Consider the following 23,689-nt stretch of genomic DNA (forward strand, 5'->3'; position numbering starts at 1 on the left):
AATAATAATTACGAAAAGACAAAAATAAAATTAATGATTATAAAAATGCATAAACAATAAAATGGATAAAATAAAATAATGAAGACGGAATAATAAATCAGAAAACAACAATAATTACCATTTTCAGATGAGGGATAGGCTCATAATTATTTTCTGGTATATCAAACCAGAATGGGAACTCTTCATACTAAAAAAAAACAAAATAATAAATAAATAAAGGAACTACTCAAATTCTACCAACTGAACTAAACAAAATCAATAAACACTAAAAACTCACCAAATTCAAATACTTGACCACAGGTTTCTCCATGGTGCTGAACTGATCAGTATTCTGCTGGTTCTGATCAGTGTTCTGCTGATACTGATCGTTATTCAACTGATACTGGTCAACGTTTTGTTGGTAAGGGTTTCGTCCATCATAACGTGGACCGTATCTGTCATATCTGTTATTATAAAATCTGTCCTCGTGGTATTCATTCCTGTTGTAGATTTTCGTCTGTCTATTCCTATTGATCATCTGGTTCACATCGATGGGGGCTATCGGTTTGATGATAGCCTTAAGGGTGAGGTTCCCACTGACTGGACCGCCACTTGTGTAATTTGCCATCACAACACCTTCGATATACTCGTCAGTGTTGAAGAAGAAAGCGGGCATAGTTACATTTACCTAAAGAGAATAGAATTTGTGAGAATGATTGAATATTCTTAATTTATTAGTATTTTTCATGATTGTAATAATAACAAAGTGCCTTTATTTCGTACTGTTATATAAAATAAGTATCGAGGCAAAGTCTAGCTAACGCTACTTCTATAATTATAAAATGCAGGATCAAAAGAACATCTAGTAATAGCTTTTCATTTTCATTTCAATATCAAAATGAAACCTTTTATTGAAAAACCCTGTAATACCCAAGGTTGATTTGCCAGAAACCTTTCTGGCACCTTAACCTCATCGTATTTTTTACCTTAGTTGTTATCCATGGAGCAAACGGTTTAGGATCCTGGATTCAATATATGGGACATATTTATTGATATAACCTTATTGTACTCACCTCAAATCTTGTTTGATAATATTCCTCCACCAAGAAGGTGGATTCTTCAGTTTGCCCTTGTGCAATAATCCTAATCTTCCACTCTCCAAACACGGGCTGGTCCGAAAGTTGATAGTCCAAACTGACTGTACCAAGATTGGACTGTCTGGAAAGCCACCTCTTCATTATGTGACCGCTTGGATCCAGCATAAAGACGTCTATGGCATCGTTGTAAGCTTTCAGTTCGGTATTGATGGGTATTGTTCTAAAACGAACTAAAGTATGGAGTGAGTTAGATGTTGCTGAAGCGTTGAGTAGCTGTCATCTTACCATTTTCTCCTTGCTTGTAGAACGGTTTTTCTATTTGTATAAAAATTGTCTTGGACCTCTGGGAGAATATGAGTTTGGTCTCGTTAACAAAGGCTGAACCTCCGAGGACATTTTCGTAGAAACCTTCCAAACGTAGTCTGTATTCACCAGGGTCACTGGTGGACGGTACCTGAAATATTTGATTTTATTATTATCCTCAGAGTAATGAAAATAGATAGAGGGAGCATATCACATTTTCAATAAGCAAATTTTTTCCCCAATATGAACTATCAAATTTGACAGTAAGCGCGCAGAAATGAAAACATATCAGTGATAAGATATTTCACTCAATTCCCGAGTTTCCCACAAACAACGCACTTCCTATGTCCCTTATTGAATCAACGTTTCATATTAACTCGAAATATATTGGAATAAATACCTAGATATATCAGAAATTTTGAAAAAAAAAAAAACTTCAAACGCGCTAAACGACGTGAAACAACATATGATACTAGGAAAGCAGTTGCCAAACCTTGGATTTCAGCAGGTAGATACAGAAAATAATACATATTCTGCTCATTATAAATTCGACAATTAGGAAAGATATCGGATTCCAAATATTCAAATTTGCATATTTAATCGGGAATCACTCAAATAAATATATTTCATTCAATACAATGTACATACATAACGATATAGTAAAATTGTGGATTTGAAAATAAAGAACAATCCGACAATGTAATCTAACCATGTTGGGGACATGTAAAAATTGCGTATACTCGCTCTATCTATGTTTATTACTCTATGTTATTATCACAGTATAGGAACTAGAGAGTAGAGTTCCTATAGTTAGTTCCTATACTGTGTTATTATCACAATTTGACACAAGAGTGGGGTTAGCTCCTTGAAATGAGCCCAATTGATTCCTGATTCATGATATTTTAAATTTTTCGAGCGACGTGACTTCAACAAACCATTTGTAAAATTTTTAATAATATTTTGGATAATTATTTTTCTAATTTATTGTCATAATAAATTAAATGTTTATGATAGTTTCGATTACAATAAGGCATATGAACAAAAGTGCGAAAGTTCTTCTCCTATCAGAATGAAATTCTGAAAAGAAATACGGTATTGAACCTCCTTATTTGAGAACCCGTTTCACAAATTTAAATAGCTACAATTCGACCTGAAGCTTTTGAGCGGTCGTTCATTCACTGCAACGTTTGGAAACCTAAACGCTAACGATTCCATCAAGTTTCGATCGAATTAGAATTAATGATGCTTTTATTTCTGGTCTTTATCTCGTTCAAGTAGTCAATACATCTATCATTTAGATTGATTTATGCACTTCCTTAGTGTTTACTCGAAAAGAAAAGGTGTGTGGAATGTTGCCAAAACAAATACAGCGGATATGAATGTATGTGTATAATCTATTCTGGTTTTATATATATACGGTAAGCATTAAAATTTCACGCGAAATTAATCTTATTCCGTTTTCAGTTCCTAGATCTTTGTAGCGGTCGAATTTGAACGAAAAATTAGTTACATTTCCTGGATTTTATGCAGAAAATGTTGCAACATCATCAATAATTCGCAACTATGTTTATTTTAACGCCTGGATCGACATTGTTTTGGGGGTAAAAAAATTACTCTGCGAAATTCGATATGTTTGTATCCGTTTTTATTGTTTTGAACGGTGAAATTTGAGTGAGGCATTTGCGAAATGGGAAACTTAAAAATAAGCACAGGCCACGATTTAATTGTATTGTTGTTCCTTTCCATCTTTTCCTCATAGATATTGTCATGCTGTAATTTTTTTCAAATTGCCATCGTTGAAAAATGAACTATTTGGAGCCAAGAAACTTCTAATGAAATGAAATTTTCGCAATTTTTCAATGAGTGTAAATTGAATATCGAAATAAACAGAATTTCCTGATTGTACATTATCAATTTACCACAAATTATACAATTCTCATCCGATTTTGTTCAATTTGATATGAGAAACGCTTCACTCAAAAAGTCCCAGACCTAGCAAACAAAAAACACATTTTTCTTTTAAAATCTGCTTTACTCGTCTATATACTCAGTTATACGCAATCTTGATTACTTTTTCATTATCATTAACTTTCGAATGATAAACCAAAGCTCACCCTCATCAGCAGAGTTTCTTGTATTCCCTCCTTCACAGCCTTATGATCAGCTGACATCTCTACACCGTTTCTTTGGATGGAGGCTCTCACAACCATAGGCTGTTTTTCCTGCAGTACAGTAACTGACACCCTGTATAAATGGCCCGGCCTCACCAACGTTGACGCAACGGCCATGTAGGTTCTGTAACAATAACACAATATTTAATGTCTGAAGATGATCGAAACTGCGCGGTTACGCAATAATGTAATCTTTATATTGTTAATATCCAATTTTATTGTTGGTAAAACAATAGAAAGTATAAATCTTGTTTAAATTAGTATTTGTTATTAATTAAACAACCAAAAATTAACGGCTGAAATAGTTCAATACAACAATTGGTAATGCAAAGGGCTTTCCAATAACAAAGAAGTGAACACAAATAATTATGAAATGTATCGTTTAAAAATTCAATTTCTTAACAATAAAGCTTTCACACTCGCCTTGAATTCTTTAAGATTCAGAGATCGAATATGGGAAGGTAAATAGTTGAACAATTTTATTCCCTGATATGTGGGCGACATTACGAATTTTCTTGTTCTGTGTTTTGGTATAAATGGAACTCCTTCACTTCTTGTATAGTAATTATGAAAGCTAGATAATTTTGTGATGCTATTCTCTTTTTCCTTCATATACATATAATAAGGTTTTAAGAAAAAAAAAACAAGACAGCATGAGAATACTAAAAGCATTCTATCATTACAATGTAACGGGTGTTTTTTTTTTCGAGGTATATAACTTTAAGTTGGCATTACTGTTAAAGATGGCGAGCGATTTAATAGCTGTCAAGTGATTTATTCTCAGTTTGGTTTGGCAATTCATCATGAATAGACTCACGCCTGAACAACGCTCGCAAATAGTGCAATTTTATTTCGAAAATAATGGTTCTGTGCGGAATACGTATCGTGCACTAAGTCCATTTTATTTTATTTAGCGATGAAAGCGCACTTCTGGTTGAATGGCTACGTCAACAAACAAAACTGCCGCCTTTGGAGTGAAGCTAATCCTCAAGTGTATGTCGCAACATCGTTATATCCAGAAAAACTGACTGTTTGGTGCGCTTTATGGGCTGGTGGAATCATTGGTCCGTACTTCTTCAAAAACGATGATGGCCAGAACGTTACAGTGAATGGTGATCGGTATAGAGCCATGATTACTAACTTTTTCATTCCTAAATTGAACAACCATGATGTCCAGGAGCTGTGGTTCCAACAAGACGGCGCAACATGTCACACAGCTCGTGCCACAATCGATTTATTGAAAGACACGTTTGGTGACCACCTAATTTCACGTTTTGGACCTGTGAATTGGCCTCCAAGATCTTGTGATTCAATACCGCTAGACTACTTTCTGTGGGGCTATGTAAAGTCATTGGTCTATGCGGATAAGCCACAAACCCTTGATCATTTGGAAGACAACATTCGCCGTGTTATTGCCGATATACGGCCACAAATGTTAGAAAAAGTCATCGAAAATTGGACGTCCAGATTGGACTACATCCGAGCCAACCGTGGCGGTCATATGCCAGAAATCATATCTAAAATGTAATGCCACAAGATTATCTTACGGATAAATAAAATTCATGTGAATCGAATAATCCATCGTTGTTTTATTGCAATTTAAAGTTCTATAGCTCTAAAAAAAACACCCTTTTTTATCAAATATTGCAATAAGAATTTAGCAATCATGGAAAAATTTGCATGTATCGAATTCAAGGAAATTCATTCGAAAGAATGATAGTGAAAGCACACGTGCTAGCAATAAATAATCGAAAAAATATGCGATGAAAAGTAAAATTTGCACGGATTTTCTCGGTCACCTCCTAAACCTTTAAGAATTCCGTTACACAGAATCATTTCCAGCGAGTACGTACATTTGCAACGAACATGGAAATGTAGTCGAATCAATCGAATCTTCCACACACAAGGTCTTCCGTACCTGTTCAAGGCCGTAAACCCGTTTGTTCAGTGATAGATGGTGGAATTCGTCGAATAAAATCTCCGCGATATTGAAATTCGCCTCTCAATTCTCCTATAATTATATATAGATGGCTCCAGGCCACCTCCTAGACGACCATTGTAACTCGACAATTCTTTCCCGATTAAAATTCTTTATAACTATTGTACTAAATTCACGTCCGGTAGAAGGACCTCTTTATGAAAAAAAGTCAATTTGTCATCACGAAAAAAGAACGAAAGCGAAGTCGGTGTTGTTTGTTCAGGCCTTAGAATATATATAATTAATGTTCTAAGGTTCAGGCAGTGTTGCGGTGCCATCTCAAAAGATATGTAACCTTAGCCGTACGAGAAACGTCACTTGTGGAGCAGTGAAAAACACGTGATAGTCGCGGATGAACAATAGACGTCAATGTAGCGTAGGAAACTACAAGATTTTATCTGGTTGTTTTAATAGAAACTGAAATGAAATGCTTCCGACGAATATTCTATGGAAGAAGCACTTCTAGCCTGGAAAAATAGTTTTTTCTTGGAACGAAATATTTTTAATTTCTTTTTTGATTTTTTCCGTAAAAAAAATATTTCCACGAAAAAGTTCTCAGTCAAATGGCATAATTCCTCCCAAGGAAAGTCGAGACCGGAGTACCACAAGGTTCTATACTGGGACCTATTTTGTTCTTTCTCTTCACGAATGATTTATATGTGAGTATAAAAGCTGACAAAATCTACAGGTATGCAGACTTCAAAAAATCATCAACCTAATATAATAAATAATTGAATTATTTTTCTCAGAAATAAAAATCATTTTAATCTCGAAAAAAATTATCGTATTTAAATTTTTTTCAACAATATTTTCTCCAGAGAAGAATTGAGAAAATAATTATCAATCCCGGAGCTTGGAGACTTTTTCAATCGATATAGACACATATAAAGAATTTGATCTTTTCTAATCAACGCATAGGTATATAAAATCTGTCATACGCATGAAACCGACCAAGATTGTCGGTGTACCTTTGAGCAGCTTCTTCGAAACTTGGTAATAGGACCGGTTCTTGATTTCACCGATACTCTAATGATGTTCATCTAGCTATTTCCTAAGAAAATTCATGTCGATTCCCGAACTCTCGTATTACGATAATTACAGACCTCACTCTGGGCGTACGTTAATAAATTTCCGATGTCACAAGTTGTTTCAGACACGTCGATTTATTGATTGTTTGTATCGTTCTTACGGAAATTATTCGCTTCGTTAATTTCTGTCGCTAACTAGATCGGATGATAACGAGATGATTCTTCTACTGGGTGTACCATCCAAACAACGAAATAACAGCTCGAGTTTTCAGTAGTTATTAATTTGTCTTAGTGATCATAATGGTAGTATGATGAACCGGGTGATCTACTTCCCAAAAAATTGTGTAGACATAAAACAAATTACTCTGTTATGTACAGGATGTCCCAATTCTATACTCACTGAAAGCATCTCAAGAACTGTAAGAGAAAAAATCTTCAAGGATCCGATTTCTTTTTTTGTAATAATAAGATAACAGAAATGGGATCATAGATATCCTGATTCGTTTTCGAGTTTCTGAAAAATTACTGTTTCAAATATTTCGCTATATCCTGATTTATGTACGAGAAATTCGAAAAATTCCAAGAGGTTTTTTTCAGAAAACGGTTTCAAGAACGGTGATTTTGACGTCGAAGACCAGCATTGGGGAAGAGAGAATTGGCTTTACTTGATCAAGACTCGTGTCAAACGCAACAGGAATTGGCAAGATCATTGGGAGTGGCACCATAAGTCATTCCAAAACGCCTGAAAGTCATGGTAATGAGTCAGAAACGAGGAAATTGGGTGCCGTACGAGTTGAAGCCGAGAGATGTCGAACGGCGTTTGTTTGCTTGTGAACAGCTGCTTGCAAGGCAAAGACGGAAGGGATTTCTGCAACTCATTGTGACTGGAAACAAAAAATGGGTTCATTACAATAATCCCAAGCGCAGAAAATCATGGGGATATCCTGGCCATGCTTTTTCGTCGACGGATAAAACGAATATTCACGGTTCTAAGGACATGCTCAGTATTTGGTGGAACCAGCTCAACGTAGTGTATTATGAGTCGTAAAAACCGACTGAAACAATCACAGACAATCGTTATCGAACGCAATTAAAGCGTTTGAACCGAGCATTGAAAGACAAACGGCCGCAATACAACGAGAGGCATGATAAAGTGATTTTACAGCATATTGGGAAAGTGCTCAAAACATACTTTGAACTTTGAAATGGAAAGTCCTACTCTACCCGCCGTATTTTCCAGACGTTGCTCCGTCGGACTATCACTTGTTTCGATCAATAGCACACGGTCTGGCTGACCAGCACTTCCGGTCTTATGAAGAAGTGAAAAATTTGATAGATTCGTGGATTTCTTCAAAAAAATGATCAATTTTTTCAACGCGGGATTCGTACGCTGCTCGAAAGATGGAAGAAAGTAGTGGCAAGCGATGGACAATACTTTGAATCATAAATGTATAACCAGTTTCTTACAATAAAGCCTCGAATTGCGGAAAAAACGGCGGAAGCAAAGTTGTACACCTATGTATAACAATGGAAAGAAACGTTTACCATTAATAAACTGTATGTACTTCCTTCTTTTCAAATTTAAACTTCATGAACATTTCATTATTTCAAAATCAACAAATCGTTTCATATTAAAAAAAAATGTTATAAATAAATATATGAAAAATACTTACGCCTCCTTGATCTCCGTTGCGGTATCCCTGTCGAAATTGTAACCGTTGTCCCAGGGGCCCTGGGGCGGCGCGCCCCCATAATCGGGCCTGCCGAACTGGTCGGTCTTCCCGAACTGGTCGAACTGTTGCCCCCCTCCGTAGGGAACGCCACCTCCGCCGCCGTTCCCCTGGTCGGGGAACTGAACGGGACCTCCCCCGCCCCCGAACTGCGGGTCAGGGTTGTAGTTTGGGGGCGGCGGTGGCTGTGGAGGGCCGTTTCTATCCGGGCCCGGTGGACCAGGGTTGCTCGGGGGGTTGGGGTTGTAGGGGTCGAATTGATAATTCGAGTCCGTGACCTGTGCCCGACCACGCGACGCCACCAGCAGGGTCCCGTAGATGAGCAGTATTCGCATCGTGTAGTCGTCTCTTAACAATCTGAAATGAGAATGAGAATAATTAGTTTGGGGAATTTGGCGCCAGGCCATCGTTAGACCTGCAGAATATGTAGTGCGTACGTGACGTCATCGATGACGTCACGTATGGCGAATCGTAGATGCCTGTGTACAACTTGAAAACGCACGCAAAACCGTGCGATTTCTTATGTTTGTCTTGTCAACCCATTGCGAATTCATTTGCTGGTTTCTCATTTCATCGAGAGGACCTGTGAACGACAAAATTTTTTTTTAAATCTGTAGTCAATGCGTTGTCATGTGTGCTTTTACATGTGTTGGAGGAGATTTATTATTTTCTCTCCCCATTCCTGATTCCAGGTGATATTTTCTCCGATTGACGGCAAATATTTATTTTTCAGACATATATTAATCAGCAAAGTATTACTTTTCCTGTTTATGCAGCAAAGTGATTATTCTCAATGCCAATATTCTGACAACCAATATTTTTTGCCACTCTCCTTATTTCTGGAGTATTAAATACTTCTAAGTCGCTATCACTGTCCATAATATGAATGTATCCGATATTTTTCCAAAAAAAACTGTCAGATACTCGTATTTCATAAGTTGTCAAACTGTAGATATCATGGACATATACATTTCCGTAGCAACCAACCATTCCAACAATTTTGATTTCTATCAAATTTCTTTAAATTCATCACTACAGGAAAAACAAAAGGATTGTGGAAATTTGCAAATACAATATCCCACATATATCACAATAAACAGTCGAAGAAAAAATTATATGTTCAACTCGGTAGAAAAGAAGATTGACTGCCTTGGCCTCGCTACGCTCGGCTATGAACTATCAGCCACGGCAGTCAATCTACTACTTTACTGCCTAGTAAAACAAATAACTATTTTCTGATAGGTTTTCTCTCAAAGTTTTCCTGGATTTTGACAAAATTTATTTCTGGAGTAAAATCTTTTTCTGGATTAAGAAACTGACTGCACGAAGACCTAGGGAAGTTACATTAAGAGGCTCTATTCTTGTATATATTTGTATATACATATTAATATTTTTTTAAATCTGATAATATTTGCTCTGACTAAATTAGCTAAATTGATTTCACTCAAATTTTGAGATAAAATACTTGGTAAATAAAAAGAATGTTTTGTTTGACTTGAAATTTGTGATTTTTCATTTTATGAAATTGTGATGTCAGGCTCACAACCTAGTTAATTCGATTGGGCTCGGGCATTCTGAAATAATATATTTGTAGTAGTTTATTGCTACAAACCCTTTGCTACCTTGCCGATGTACTCATTCTAATTGTGCGTATTTATTTCACTCGTAATAAGAATTTATTTTAATTGTTTTCTGTTGAATTTCTTCTGCCATACTTATGTTTTTCAACATTATATAAAATATTGATTCTAAAAGTATTAAAATGAATCAGAATTAATCTTCTAGTATACAATGAATCATTCGGAATAGAATATCAAAATTTCCAACCATAGGAAGAAAACGAAAAAATACCCAACAACAGATGTGTCTTGACTGAATTTTATCATCATTTAGACTAACCAACAACAATTACATCGTGATTGTTACATGCGCATGAATCAACGAGTAGTCAAATTCTCCTGAGCCAGTGTTTTTCCCAAATTTTTATTGAAAGCATTGTTTTTAGTTGCCATACGTCAAAAAATGACTACTCTCAATATGACATTTGTCAAAATAGCGTGATATTCAAAAGGAAAACCATTTATCAGGAACTCAACATTGTAGTACTCAGTACTGGATGTACATATACAATTTCACGATTGTTGGTCGTTTCCGAGTTCCCAAGAAATCAATATTTGGTCCATTACGTCCAACAATAAACCAGAATCCTCACCATAAACATTCCCCAAGCTACCAATTTCCCTAGTAAAACGTCAAATCTTGGCGTTTCGAGAAGAGCGGAGTTTACGGAAGGAAAACAAAGCTAGGCCACATCTTGTTTACAAAATATCGTTGTAATTGACTTCAGCGCGTCGATTGTTGACGCTCGGAGCGCGGCCCAGAAGGCTCCCAGTTCGGTGGAGATATCCGAATTTCGGCGTTTAACAACGTGCCAGAAGGTAAACAAGAAGGGAGACCAAACATCGAACACGCGTCTTCCTATTTATAAACGGGAGAGATATCTATAAATGCGGAAACTGATAACCCCGGGGACCATTAAGGCCTAATGCCTGGTGCACCGGCACAACAGATGGTCTTGTGGGGATCTCTAATTGATGGAACGGCATTTTCTGTTTTGCGACAATGATTGAGTATTTTTTTATGAAATATATTTAACACTTCATATTTTCACTCACATTTCCGGAAAAACGTAAATCAAATATAAAAAATTGAATTGAATGATTATTCGAATAATTGAATTTTGCATTATACGAATATTCATGAATATTCCCTGAATAGTCGAATATTCAGTGAATAGTTGAGTATTCACTGAATAGTTGAATAATCAATGACTACTTTTCTATTCAGAATTAAAGACTCGTTATCCATAGAGTCCATTTTAAGTATTTATTATAGTTTGGTTTATTGCTTTCTTGATTATAATGTCATGTTGTGGGGAAATTCGATTGATTCCGGTAGAGTATTTGTGACTCAAAAGAGGATATTACGTATAATTTTCAACTTGAATTCACGTGATTCATGTAAGCCTTTTTTTGGAAGATATAAACTTTTCACTCTTCCTAGTGTATATATCTACAGATGTTTAATTTATGTAAAGGAACATGAACAATTAATGGTTAAATTATCAGGTTTCCATCACTATTCCACCAGAAATATTACAACTTTATGTATTCCAGCTCATGCAACAACTAAATTTGAATGTTCTCCTACTTACCAGGCAATTATTTTGTACAACCATTTACATGTTTCTATTAAACTGTTGAGTGTAATGAAGTTCAAGAAATTGGTAAAATGTGAATTGCTTAAAAAATGCTATTATTCCATTAGTGAATATCTAGCTGATAAAAACCTATTTCTCACTTAGTTATAGTATTAGGATTGATTTTTCTTTACTTTTTTCAGTTTGACTTATCTTATACATATTTGTATGTCTTATGGGATCAATAAAGGTTATTATTATTATTATTATAATCAGTGAATAGTTGAGTATTCACTGATTATTCAGTGAATACAGTGAATTATTCACTGATTATTCAGTGAATAGTTTTCTATTCAGTGAGTTGTAGGATATTTATGAATATTCGTTATTATCACTGGTGATGAGTAGTTAGTTGAGTAATTAATGTGAATTTACGAATAAAAGTTTGAATGATCACTTAACTCACTATTCAGGAATAATTTTAACAAGGTTTTGTAATTTACTATGGCATTTACTATGCATTTACCAAACGACAATTTGATTATTAAAATATGACGATTTTTTCGGTAAAACCAGAGTACTCCCGACTTTCCAAGAATAAGGCTGGTTTTAGAGTCACGCTGACCGTCAGCGCTGAAGCCTACGCGCGTAGCGCTCAGCGCGTAGCAACTAGAAACTAGTTTCAGAGTCACGCTGAACGTCGTGAGGTACAGTCAAGCCCAACCACAACTTCAATCACACGACCAGTATCAATATTGCGATTTATTGTTGCGTTGACTGTCCCCGTCAGCGCGTACGTTTTACGTAAGACAGTAACGCTCCCTGAGCTCAGTAGCGCGTCGGCGTGGCCTGGTCAGCGCCGCTGACGCGTGGCGCGTACGCGCTCGATTCCTCAGCGCTGACGGTGGTCAGCGCTGAGCCGTCAGCGTTATTCTAAAACGCTTCATAAGTAATCATACATATTGGCCTGTCAGCGCCGACGGTCAGCGTGACTCTAAAACCAGCCTTACGAACGTTTTTACATTTATGCATCAGATAAAAGTAAACTGTGTTCAGTATTACCTGTTCGTTAAATAGATCTGTTAAATATTTATGCATATCTTCTGCTAGATATCAACTAAGATCTAGTCCAATCGTCGGTGGCTAGGTTTTTTGAGTGGAATATTCGAATAAGTATTAATCATAAGAGCGTAGAAAATATTCAATTATAAACCGAGTCGCGAGAGCGCAACTCGAGTGTTGTTTCGTGAAATACGTCGAGTGAAGAGGTTCGTATAATCCGAATAAATAATTTTTTTAATTTTTTATTTATTAATAGAACTATAATCGTAGCACTGCCTTTTGAAAAATTCATGACATTACACTGAGCTTTACTTTTATTTTTTTTTGGCGAACGTCCAATTACGTTACTGTAGAAATGATCGCAATATGGCCAGAGGCGAAATACCAAAACGATCATACCACGTCGCCAAGGGTATATTCACTTTACAAAACGCGCGGATTTTATTGGTTCATTGAAACATGAGTTTAATCACTGAATATCCAATGATTAATCACTGAATATTCATTGAATAATCATTGAATATTCATGAATAATCAAGCATGAATATTTGTTTGAATGAATTATTCGAAAAATCGAATAAATTTGAGAATGAATATTCAAATACAAAAAGGCGAAAGAATCCCAGCCCTAGTGTAGAGCTCAGACCAAACTCCTTTTTGATTTTTTAAAAGTAGATTAGTAGTGAGTTATTGGCATTAACTAACTAAAACGCGGTGTTCCATATTCGAAACCATTACTGAAACATTTCCTCGAAATAGTAATTTACGTAACAAGTCCGGAAAATAAGGTTTTTTTGGACGAATAGACAAAATTCCAGGACGAGCGTAAGCGAGTCTTGGAAGTCTGTGAGTCCAAAAAAAACATTTTCGGGCGTGTTGCGTACAATATTTTTTCGGCAACCATGTAAAATAACACTAACGCTGCTGCTTTCCAAATTTAATTGCGATTGTGATCAAAAAACATGCAAATTTTTGACAACTAATTTCATATGAACTGTCAGCCGTTATCTCGGTTGCTATGGATTCTATGATTCTTTTCCGGCCTAGTCCGGGAAGTACGTACTTTCCGGACTAGGCCAGGAAATGCTACTTTCTCAGAGAAAAAGCGTCCGGGAAGTGAGCACTTCCCGGACGGTTGCCGAAAAAAAAAAATTATTTTAACTCTAAAGCTTGGGCCCCACTTCCACATTCCCTCCTTTAAAGAAACGAAACAACCACATTCCCTCCCTTAAAGAAACGAAACAACCTCAAGTAAAATACGTAAAAATTTCTTAGGCAGCTTTTCGATCCACATCGTCAAGATAACAACCCCCATTCAACATCCCGTCCATTATCCCTTAAAACAACTTCCCCCATCCTCCCTTCGCTGGACTTTAAACCGATGCACCCCCCCCCCCCCCCACGATTTATTATCGAAGCGGAACTCGCCAACCCCCCCGTCAGTTGCAAACATTATTTCCGAGATTACATTCCGGGATTAAGGGATGGGGTGGATCCCCCTTTTTAGCACGTGCTCGTTAATGTCGGTTTTTGTACCGGATGCGGACCCGTTGCTAGGATGCTGCGAGGAATTAAAGGCTTCCATCTCGCGACGTCGATGCGTTTATTTCTGGATGTATGTATGTATACGGGGTGGTCTGGTGTTCTGGTTTTGGTCCGTCATTTTCAACGATAGAACACCTTCGGGATTGTACAAAAAAAAACAGCTCGCCCCCCTAAAGTTTTAAATTTTATAAATAGGTGGAATAGGATATTTGACGAATTTTTAAAATCCTCCCAAATTATTCTGTGATGTTTTTTTTGAGGGAATAAAAGGTGAAATTCGCATTAAATATATCCCAAAAAATTGGGGAAAATACTAACGTGAAGCCGGCTGTTTTTGAACGCTAGTTCATTCATGCTCATTTCACCCTTGCTGACTACATACAGAGTGAGTTTTGATTATGAAAGAAAGAAAGTTCATTCAGAAGTAGGTAACAACAATTACAAACTATAATAAATTTTAAAATAAAACAAAATTTTATGAGCATATATTGAGGAAGAAAAATCGACCTAAGCTACATATAGAAATGTATCTTGTGTGCCGATTATTATCTCTTCCCAAAAAATTTACATTTGAATTCGTAGGCTTTGAGATGAAGGCAACAGCCCGGCGGCAGGAACGCCTCATTTAGATTTTGGTGTGCAAGGATCTTGTGATATGGCCGATATTATATTATAATAATATTGTTATTTCAAATGGATCACCTTGTATATTTTTTGCGTATTGAAATCCTTAAGAAATATTGATTGTTCTTCATGTAATGCTCTCTATACCTAAATTCCATGACTTTGAAAATCAAGTTCGAGAAAAAATTACATACTTGAGCTTGACTTGATTTTAGATATTTATTGCTTGACTTGATATCAAGATACTTGATATTACTTGAGCTTGATATGCACGCGTCGCACGGCATATATTTCTGCAATCTCGTGCGCGCTTAGACTAAATAAGGGGATTCCTCGAGCACCGAGAGACTGTAGCATTCGCCAGCGTGACTTTATTAAAAGTTTTCTCACATTTATATGAAATCTATTGGTAGATTTTGATAGATTCAGAAATATCTTTCCAAACATTACCAAAATGGCCTAGGGTTTTTTATCATTGCCAGCATATTCAGCTCCTATTGGAAGACAATTTTCCAGAGCTGCTCTTACAGTTACAAAAACTCGCAATAGGTTAGACGACAAATCTTCAAGATGCCTCATGTGTCTTAGATCCTGGATGGAAGATTATGAAATCAAGCAAAGCCTGGAGGTTTCTCGATATTAACAAATTTTATTTTTTCATTATTTTTCATTTTGTTATGTTTTAAAATCATTTAATTTATATTTCTATTTCAAAAAAGTTCATATTTTCGGTTTTTTTATACAAGGAGTTTAATAAATAAAAGTGTTTTTTGGAAGGTTCCTTCTCATTTCATAATTTCTTTATTGATGTAACACTACACAATAAAACTGCTAAAAATCAAGTAGCTTGATATGATTCAAGTACTCGATAAATGAATACTTGTCTTGACTTGAGATTGAAAAACTACTACTTGACTTGAGCTTGACTTGAAATCATCAAGTCAAGCTCAAGCCAAGAAGCTTGAAAATCAGTGATTTGTTTAACTAGGCAGCAAAGTAGTAGATCGACTGCCGCTGCTGATAGTTCATAGTCGAGCGTAGCGTGATTATTTAATATAAACACGCAAAATCTTAACCAGATCGAATATACAACCATTTGAATTAGGTATTCCTTTTTCAATGTTTTTTCTGAATTTTTGTTTGAAATTTTGCACGGTGCTTGGAATTGTTATTTTAGGTATCAGTTTTATTATCACTACGTAAATTTTCTATAATCGTTCTGATTACACGATCAACATGGAATTTTGCACGAGGTTTTAAATTGTCTTGGTACATATCCAAAGGCAAAATTTCATCTCAATCGAACCTGCGGTTTTAAAATGACACGGAAAAAAAAGATTTACGAAACTCCTAGTCCGATTAAAGATCACCCAAAGAGTTAAACTGACAAAATAACAAACACCGAGTAGTTCTTTCAAAATACCTAATTTACGATGACTAATACAATTGTAATAAAATTAGAATACAACACAAGTAGACTCTTCATGTTAACATATAATATCCAGACTTTATTCTACAATGAATTATTTCGGTGTTCATTCTTCGATTAGTCATTTTTAATGCTTTCACGTCTATGTTAATCCGATAACATCGACTGAGCATACAGGACCTCTCAGTTGTATTTTTCCCGAGCGTGAAATGAGTTACGTTATCTTATAGCGAGTCCGGTCGTTCATTCATAATGAATTGATACTCACTCGTACATTTTTAATTGGATATGTGAAGCTGAACTTTGGGCGGGTAGTTCATCAACAATGCACACAGACGAAATTATTACGATAACATAATGTAGGTCAAAACTTCCCCGTGGAAAATATTGATCGTCGGAGGTAATACAGGGTGTGGCTGAGGTGATAGCAACGTTATTGATAAAAAAACGTTTGAATCTTCGAAAATGTAGGTTCAATATTTCATTGACAACAATTTAATTGAATAGTAATTATAGAAAAAATTAGACTTCACGGTATATTTTATATTTCGGATGACAGTATAAGTTTTATAAATTCTGGACGAAGATTGAAATTGTTACTCTAAATCATAGAGTAATAAACATAGATAGAGGGAGTCTACGCAATTTTTACATGTCCCCAACATGGTTAGATTACGTTGTCGGATCGTGATATATTTTCAAATCCACAATTTTACTATATCGTTATAAATGTATATTATATTGAATGAAATATATTCATTTGAGTTATTCCCGATTAAATATGCAAATTTGAATATTTGGAATCCGATATTTTTCCTAATTGTGGAATTTATAGTATGCAGAATATTTATTTTTTTCTGTATCTACCTGCTGAAATCCAAGGTCTGGCAACTTTTGCTCTCCTAGTGTCATAGGTTGTTTCACGTCGTTTGGCGCGCTTGAAGTTTGTTTCCTGAATTTCTGATATATTTAGGTATTTATTTAAATATATTTTGAGTTGATATGAAACGTTGATTCACTATGGGACATAAGAAGTGGGTTCTTCGTGGAGAAACTCTCGAACTGAGTGAAATATCGTATGACTGATATGTTTTAATTTCCCCGCGCTTCATGTCAAATTTGATAGTTCATAATGGAGACAAAATTTGCTTACTGAAAATGACATATACTCCCTCTCTCTATTCATGTTTATTACTCTGAGTTCTAAATGCACACGCAAAATGTCATACCTGTCAGATTAGTTGTCACGAAAATATTTGAGATTTAATTTCCATTATTCTTCCTGAATGTTATATGGTTCTGATGATGTTATCTGCTTCATAAGTTCGAAATTTCAAATTTTGTAAAGTCAGTTTCAATGAATGTGAATTTTTCAAAAATTTTTACCGTTCATTTTTTTGTCTTGAAAACTCATAATATAATAATAATAATAAGAGAGTTTATTCATGCATCATTAGTTAGGAAGATTAATACGATTGATTTTTGTACCAAATTTCAGGAGTTTATCTCTCATAGTTTCAGATAAAAGATCTAGACGACGAACGGATTTTTGGTTTATTATTTCCCTTTATACTCCCCCTAAAATTTTTGTAGTTTACGATTTGGGAAGTATAGAATCCACCAATCGAATTGAAAAAAAAATATCCGTCCGCTGTCCAGAGCTTTTTTGGAAAACTATACGAGCTATTAACTCTTGAATTGAGCTGGTACAAAAATAGTTATTATATCGCCTTCTACAAATATAGGTTAGGTTAGGTTTCTTATTTTTAGGTAATGGTTAAGAAAATTTAGAAAACAAATCAAATACGTAGAATTTTCTGTTTTCATTGTGATGATATGATAGGTTCCTACGTTCAGTTAAAAATTTCAATTAAATGTAGAGAATTAAAAAAAAATTACTTATTTCTCGATAACGATCGCAGAAGCGTAGAAACGAGCGTAAAAATTACAAGGGATAAAAAATGTTCATACATTTTTTATATATATAACAATATAGCATCTATTCAATATTTCAGCATCCACCAGCGGCGTACTACAAAAAAGTTAATGGGTCGAAAAATAATGAGCCCTGAAAAAATATCTCTCTGTAACTTGTTAAAATCACTTGGCATACCGAGTGATGTAAGCCCTGAGATTATCAGGGACAAGTTAAGGGTAAAGCTATGGTCAGTGAAGATTCACAACTCTCCTTAACAAAATTGATTGATTTTTTCCACCAGAATTTTGATCAAGCTGATATTATGTTTTGTTCGGACTTAGCTTCGTAGATATCTTGTGTGCCAAAAAACGACAAACCCCAAAATATACCGCAGGGTCGCTTTATTAAAGATTTTTGTGCTATTGCTGAAGACTATGGATCTTTACAATTAATTCAACATAAAAATATTGTTGTTCATGAAATTTTTAATTACACCTGTTTGGGAAATTACACTAAAGCCATGTTTTCAAGACATAAGTTTTACGATATTACAATATCGATCCTTTCACTAGAACACGCTCCATAACTGTCAAAAGTAAAACACATTTCATTACATCAACGACATAAACATCGTCCGATAAATGTCTCTTTCGGTAATTGATAAACAAAAACAAGAACTGTTGAACCTAATCCAATAATGATATCCGTTACCAATTGACATGAGCTCTTAAGCCGCGCGTTTCTGGAATTTATAGCCCGATCTATCGACCGTTCGCGTTTGTTTATCTACAACAAACATTTTTCCCCCGTCTTTCGACAGAAGAACCAAACGAACTCTGTTCCGAACCGACACCCAAACAGTAGCAACACTTTCGTAATATAATCAATCCTCGTGTGTCGTTATCGGTAACGCGATACGTCCTTGCGTTACCTTGACGAAGCGCAGCGATGCACCAGAGACCTTTATCTCTGGCCCTTCGAGTCGGATCGCGGGCTCGATATCGACGAGAGAGCTGCCGCTGCACCGTTTTTCGGGCAGTGCCGGGAACCGGATTTTCGATGTTGAAGTCCACATTTTACGACGATAACGAGCGTTCGTGTTTTATAATTTCAAGTTCGTGTTTTATAATTTCGAGCTGACTATCACTTCAGCTACATACTCACCTGCGTTACTTACGTGCACCAACAGCCAGAAAAATACACAGCCAACTCTGCCTATCACGATCATGGTACCCGAGGAAGAAACCTAAAGGGTGTTTTTTTTAGAGCTATAGAACTTTAAATTGCAATAAAACAACGATGGATTATTCCATCGACATGAATTTTATTTATCCGCAAGATGATCTTGTGGCATTACATTTTAAATATGATTTCTGGCATATGAACGCCACGGCTGGCTCGGATGTAGTCCAATCTGGACGTCCAATTTTCGATGACTTTTTCCAACATTTGTGGCCGTATATCGGCAATAACACGGCAAATGTTGTCTTCCAAATGGTCAAGGGTTTGTGGCTTATCCGCATAGACCAATGACTTCACATAGCCCCACAGAAAGTAGTCTAGCGGTGTTAAATCACAAGATCTTGGAGGCCAATTCACAGGTCCAAAACGTGAAATTAGGCGGTCACCAAACGTGTCTCTCAATAAATCAATTATGGCACGAGCTGTGTGACATGTTGCGCCGTCTTGTTGGAACCACAACTCCTAGATATCATAGTTGTTCAATTCAGGATTGAAAAAGTTAGTAATCATGGCTCTATACAGATCACCATTGACTGTAACGTTCTGTCCATCATCGTTTTTGAAGAAGTACGGACCAATGATTCCTACAGCCCACAAAGCGCACCAAACAGTCAGTTTTTCGGGATGTAACAATGTTTCGACATACACTTGAGGATTAGCTTCACTCCAAATGCGGCAGTTTTGTTTGTTGACGTAGCCATTCAACCAGAAGTGCACTTCATCGCTAAACAAAATTCGCTTATGAAAATCGCGATACGTATTCCCCACAGAACCATTCTGAAGAAGAATATCGAAAAAAATTATTCAATATTTCATTGGCCACAAAACCGACGGAGTTGAGTTTTTGGATGTTGATATAAAAAAACATTTTCAACCTCCAACATACGAAATTTTCGTTTGGATCCCCAAACTAAACGTTCATTTATATTACATTTCTCACCTCTCAAGCAAGGTTCTAGCTTCCCCTCCCCAATCTGTTTATTACAACTTCATGAGTTCAATGGTGCTAATTCTGTTTATAGCGCACAATATTCATATTATGAACCATTTCGGATCAAAGCCCCCCACAGATCACCCCTTGTCTGAAATAGGGGCAGGGTGTTAGAGGGGTGAACCTAATGAAATTCCACGTTATGGGAGATATTCAAGATGATGCCTTTCAGAAACTACTGTATTATATTCGATGGAGATGAGATGAATGGATATTTCGACACGAAGGGCTTCTGAAGTGCAATTTTCATGAGTTGCACAGAACCTGCATCGGCCTCTTCAAAGTAGCATAGCATACATATGTATATGGTTCCACATTTATTAGTTTTGCTACTGGATAAAATAAGGAATGCATGCCGACTTCTCAAAAGCCTCAAAGGTGAGACTCGAATGTGCAAAGCTATTTATTCACTTATTTTGCTCTACAGAGACTAAGCATAGGAAACTGTCACAAATTTCCTGAACAGAAAGATCGAAAAGAAAAGCAAGTCAACATCCAAATGATAAGCATAAAAGAATGAGTTGAATATCTACAACCCTTTTGAAGATGTGTTGAGGATATCAACCTCACGAAAGACACTGAGATCTATTACGAAAGAACAGAAAGTGAGTAAACCCTAATTTCAAATATCTAAAAGAAGAGACTTCACACAAAGATGTTTATCGAGTAACAAACTGAAAGAGTCAAAACGTTAATAGGCAAATAGATGCTAGGAAGGTAAAATCGCATTAATATTCTCTTCACTGAATTATCTCTATTCTTTTCAGAATTGGTGTGAATCTGTTGCAAATAACACTCCTCTCAAAAAGTCCTGGTCCTAATTAGTAGCACATTTTTTGTACTCCAAAACGCTCCTCTAACTTTTCAGTACTAAGATTCTTCTCTACTTTTGAACTAGGCTTCAACCTCAACAATCACTTATTCATTAGAGCTTCTGGAGCATTCTTTAGAGGTCTGCAAGGAGCCAATAATCACTGGGGTTCAGATCTGGACAATAAGCTGGATGGTCAAGCAGTTGGAAGAGCAATTCGTTCAATTTGATCATGTTTTTATCGATTTGAGGTAAGGAGTATTGTCTAGACTCTAGGTGGAAAAGATTTTTGTGTTTTGTATTTTTGGACGTTTCTTTTCACTTAATTTTTACACTAATTCGATAGTTTTACCTTTGTCCAGATAGTCAATGAGCAAAATGCCGAGTTGCACAGCCTAGGATTGCATCTTTAATAGTATATTCTAAAACAAGTTGCAGAATGGGCTCCTATTCCAACACGAATGCGAAATTCGAAAACGAGCGACGAAGGAGCGAGTTTTGGAACGCATAAGTGTTGGAATTGCCTTCTGCAACGAGTATTAGACGATATTTTCTCTATTTCAGTCAAGTTTTGCGTAATATTGTCGAAATTCAATGAAAATTTCAGATTATATATCCTAGTGACTTTTGTATTGTATCTTGGCAGTTGGTGTGACTGTTACGAAGATTGACAGATTACGGAATTTGAATATGAATCGTATGTTTCGAATTTAGACATAATTTACAATTACACATTAAATTCGTGAATTATGTCTGACAAAATCGATTGAACACTACCAGAATTATGAAAATTTGCGAATATGTAGCAAATCATTTCTCTATATCCTCAAATTATATTATATTGACAATTATTGACGTTTGTTCAAATTTGATAGAATTGGAAGTCAGCATAGCCAACCACAAAACGAAAAATATATCTAAAAACGATGCTGTAATGAGTTCGTTACAGCACTGTTTTTTAGAACTGTAATGAACTCATTACGATACAGAAATAGAGAAAACATTATTATCTTTCAACAAGACAAAGATAAAGAGTTGTCGAAATTCATTGGTTTCACTTCAACAGGAGGTCAATGAATATAAGTTGTTTAGTTATTTTGCTGAATTGCAGTAATAAATGTTTTTATTTTGTTTTTCTTCATTCACCTTATATACTACAATAGTTACAATCCCAATTTTTTTCTTATAGATTTCTCAACTATCGACAACAACCGCAGGAATTCAGATTAAGCCCTAAATGAAGAAGGAATGTTGGGCCATGCATAAAAATACCAAGAACAAAAAAGAAACCACACAAAACAAACTCATACACCGTAAAGTGTCTAATAAATCACCGGGGAAAAGACAAGAAGGGAATGAAGCCGAATGCCAACTGCCAAAGTGTGGATGAAGTTAATCTAGTAATGATTCTTTCTAAAAATACGCAGCCTCTAAGCTAGACAGCCGAATATAATCGCGGAAGAGTCTAACTGCGGTTTTTTGTACCCTAATTCATCACGCTACGTTGCATAAACACATTCATTAAAAGGGGAAACTGCCATACCCGTTTATAGTATAAGAAAAAATGTATCGAGGTAAATAATTGCAGTAAAAAAAAACTACTTCAACAAATCATTACCGGATATTCGATTAATAATAGAGTATATAGAAAACATCTCGCGAAAGAATAACTATTGACATAGTATAGTTATTTATAATACAAGTGCAGAAGGCATTGATATTCTTCCACGAGTTCAAAATTCAAAAACGAGCCACGAAGTGGCGAGTTTTGGAATGAACGAGTGGTAGAATGAGCCTTCTGTACGAGTATTATACATTATTTTCTCTAATTCATTGCATTTTCTTTGAAATTAATGAAATATTTCCGTAAATATATTTTAGTGATTTTTGCATTGAAAAATGTTGGTTGGCAGAACTGATTTCTTTAAGGCAAATTGATGAATTGACAGATAAAGCCGTGGCGGAAAGTTCGGAGTACCAACATAGAATAATAAAATATAACCATGAAAACTGTGCGTTTCTGATATATTCTCGCACGATTTTGTTCTACAAGATGTGGAAGAATGAACGGAATAACCACAGAATTAGAGAAAGTAATTTTTTTATAAGGTGTACTACTTTGCTTCCGCCGTTTTGCAATAGATGGCTGTAGCGGTAAGTGGTAGACGAAATAAATAGATCGTAGATATCATACAATAAGCTTAGATATTTGTGAACATAACGCCATCGAAATATTAGTCGATTCGTGTCTGCATCATAAAGTTATTCTCGATTAAACATGTCAGCTGACGAGCCATATTCTCGTCAATTGCGGAAGGTTTTAATTTTCTGCTTTAATATGAAGAAATCAGCGGCTGACGCTCATCGAATGCTCCCGAATACCTATGGTGAGGCCGCTATAAGTAAAAGAATGTGCTGAGAGTGGTTTCAATGCTTCAAAAACGGAGATTTTGAAGTCGAAGACCAGCATGGCGGTAGAAAAGAGAAGGTTTTCAAGAATTGGAGGCAATACTTAATCAAGACTCGTGTCAAATGCAACAAGAATTGGCAGGATCATTGGGACTGACGCAACAAGCCATTTC

The 23,689-nt window shown here is 35.8% G+C and overlaps 1 protein-coding gene across 1 annotated transcript in view; it reads right to left on the reverse strand.

Annotated features, from left to right (window-relative positions):
* The window catches only part of LOC123678413 (CD109 antigen), a 59,052-nt gene that overhangs the window by 14,680 nt on the left and 20,683 nt on the right, over positions 1–23,689 (reverse strand). Inside the window, exons 2-7 of the mRNA XM_045615433.1 lie at positions 8,230–8,643; positions 3,494–3,674; positions 1,362–1,530; positions 1,053–1,306; positions 278–667; positions 119–187 (exon numbers count right to left, since the gene is read on the reverse strand). Of these exons, the coding sequence (XP_045471389.1) occupies positions 119–187; positions 278–667; positions 1,053–1,306; positions 1,362–1,530; positions 3,494–3,674; positions 8,230–8,621 (1,455 nt within the window). The 5' untranslated portion in view covers positions 8,622–8,643. The remainder of the gene's footprint in view (positions 1–118; positions 188–277; positions 668–1,052; positions 1,307–1,361; positions 1,531–3,493; positions 3,675–8,229; positions 8,644–23,689) is intronic.

This window comes from Harmonia axyridis, chromosome 1, assembly GCF_914767665.1.
Source record: "Harmonia axyridis chromosome 1, icHarAxyr1.1, whole genome shotgun sequence".
NCBI lineage: Eukaryota > Metazoa > Arthropoda > Insecta > Coleoptera > Coccinellidae > Harmonia > Harmonia axyridis.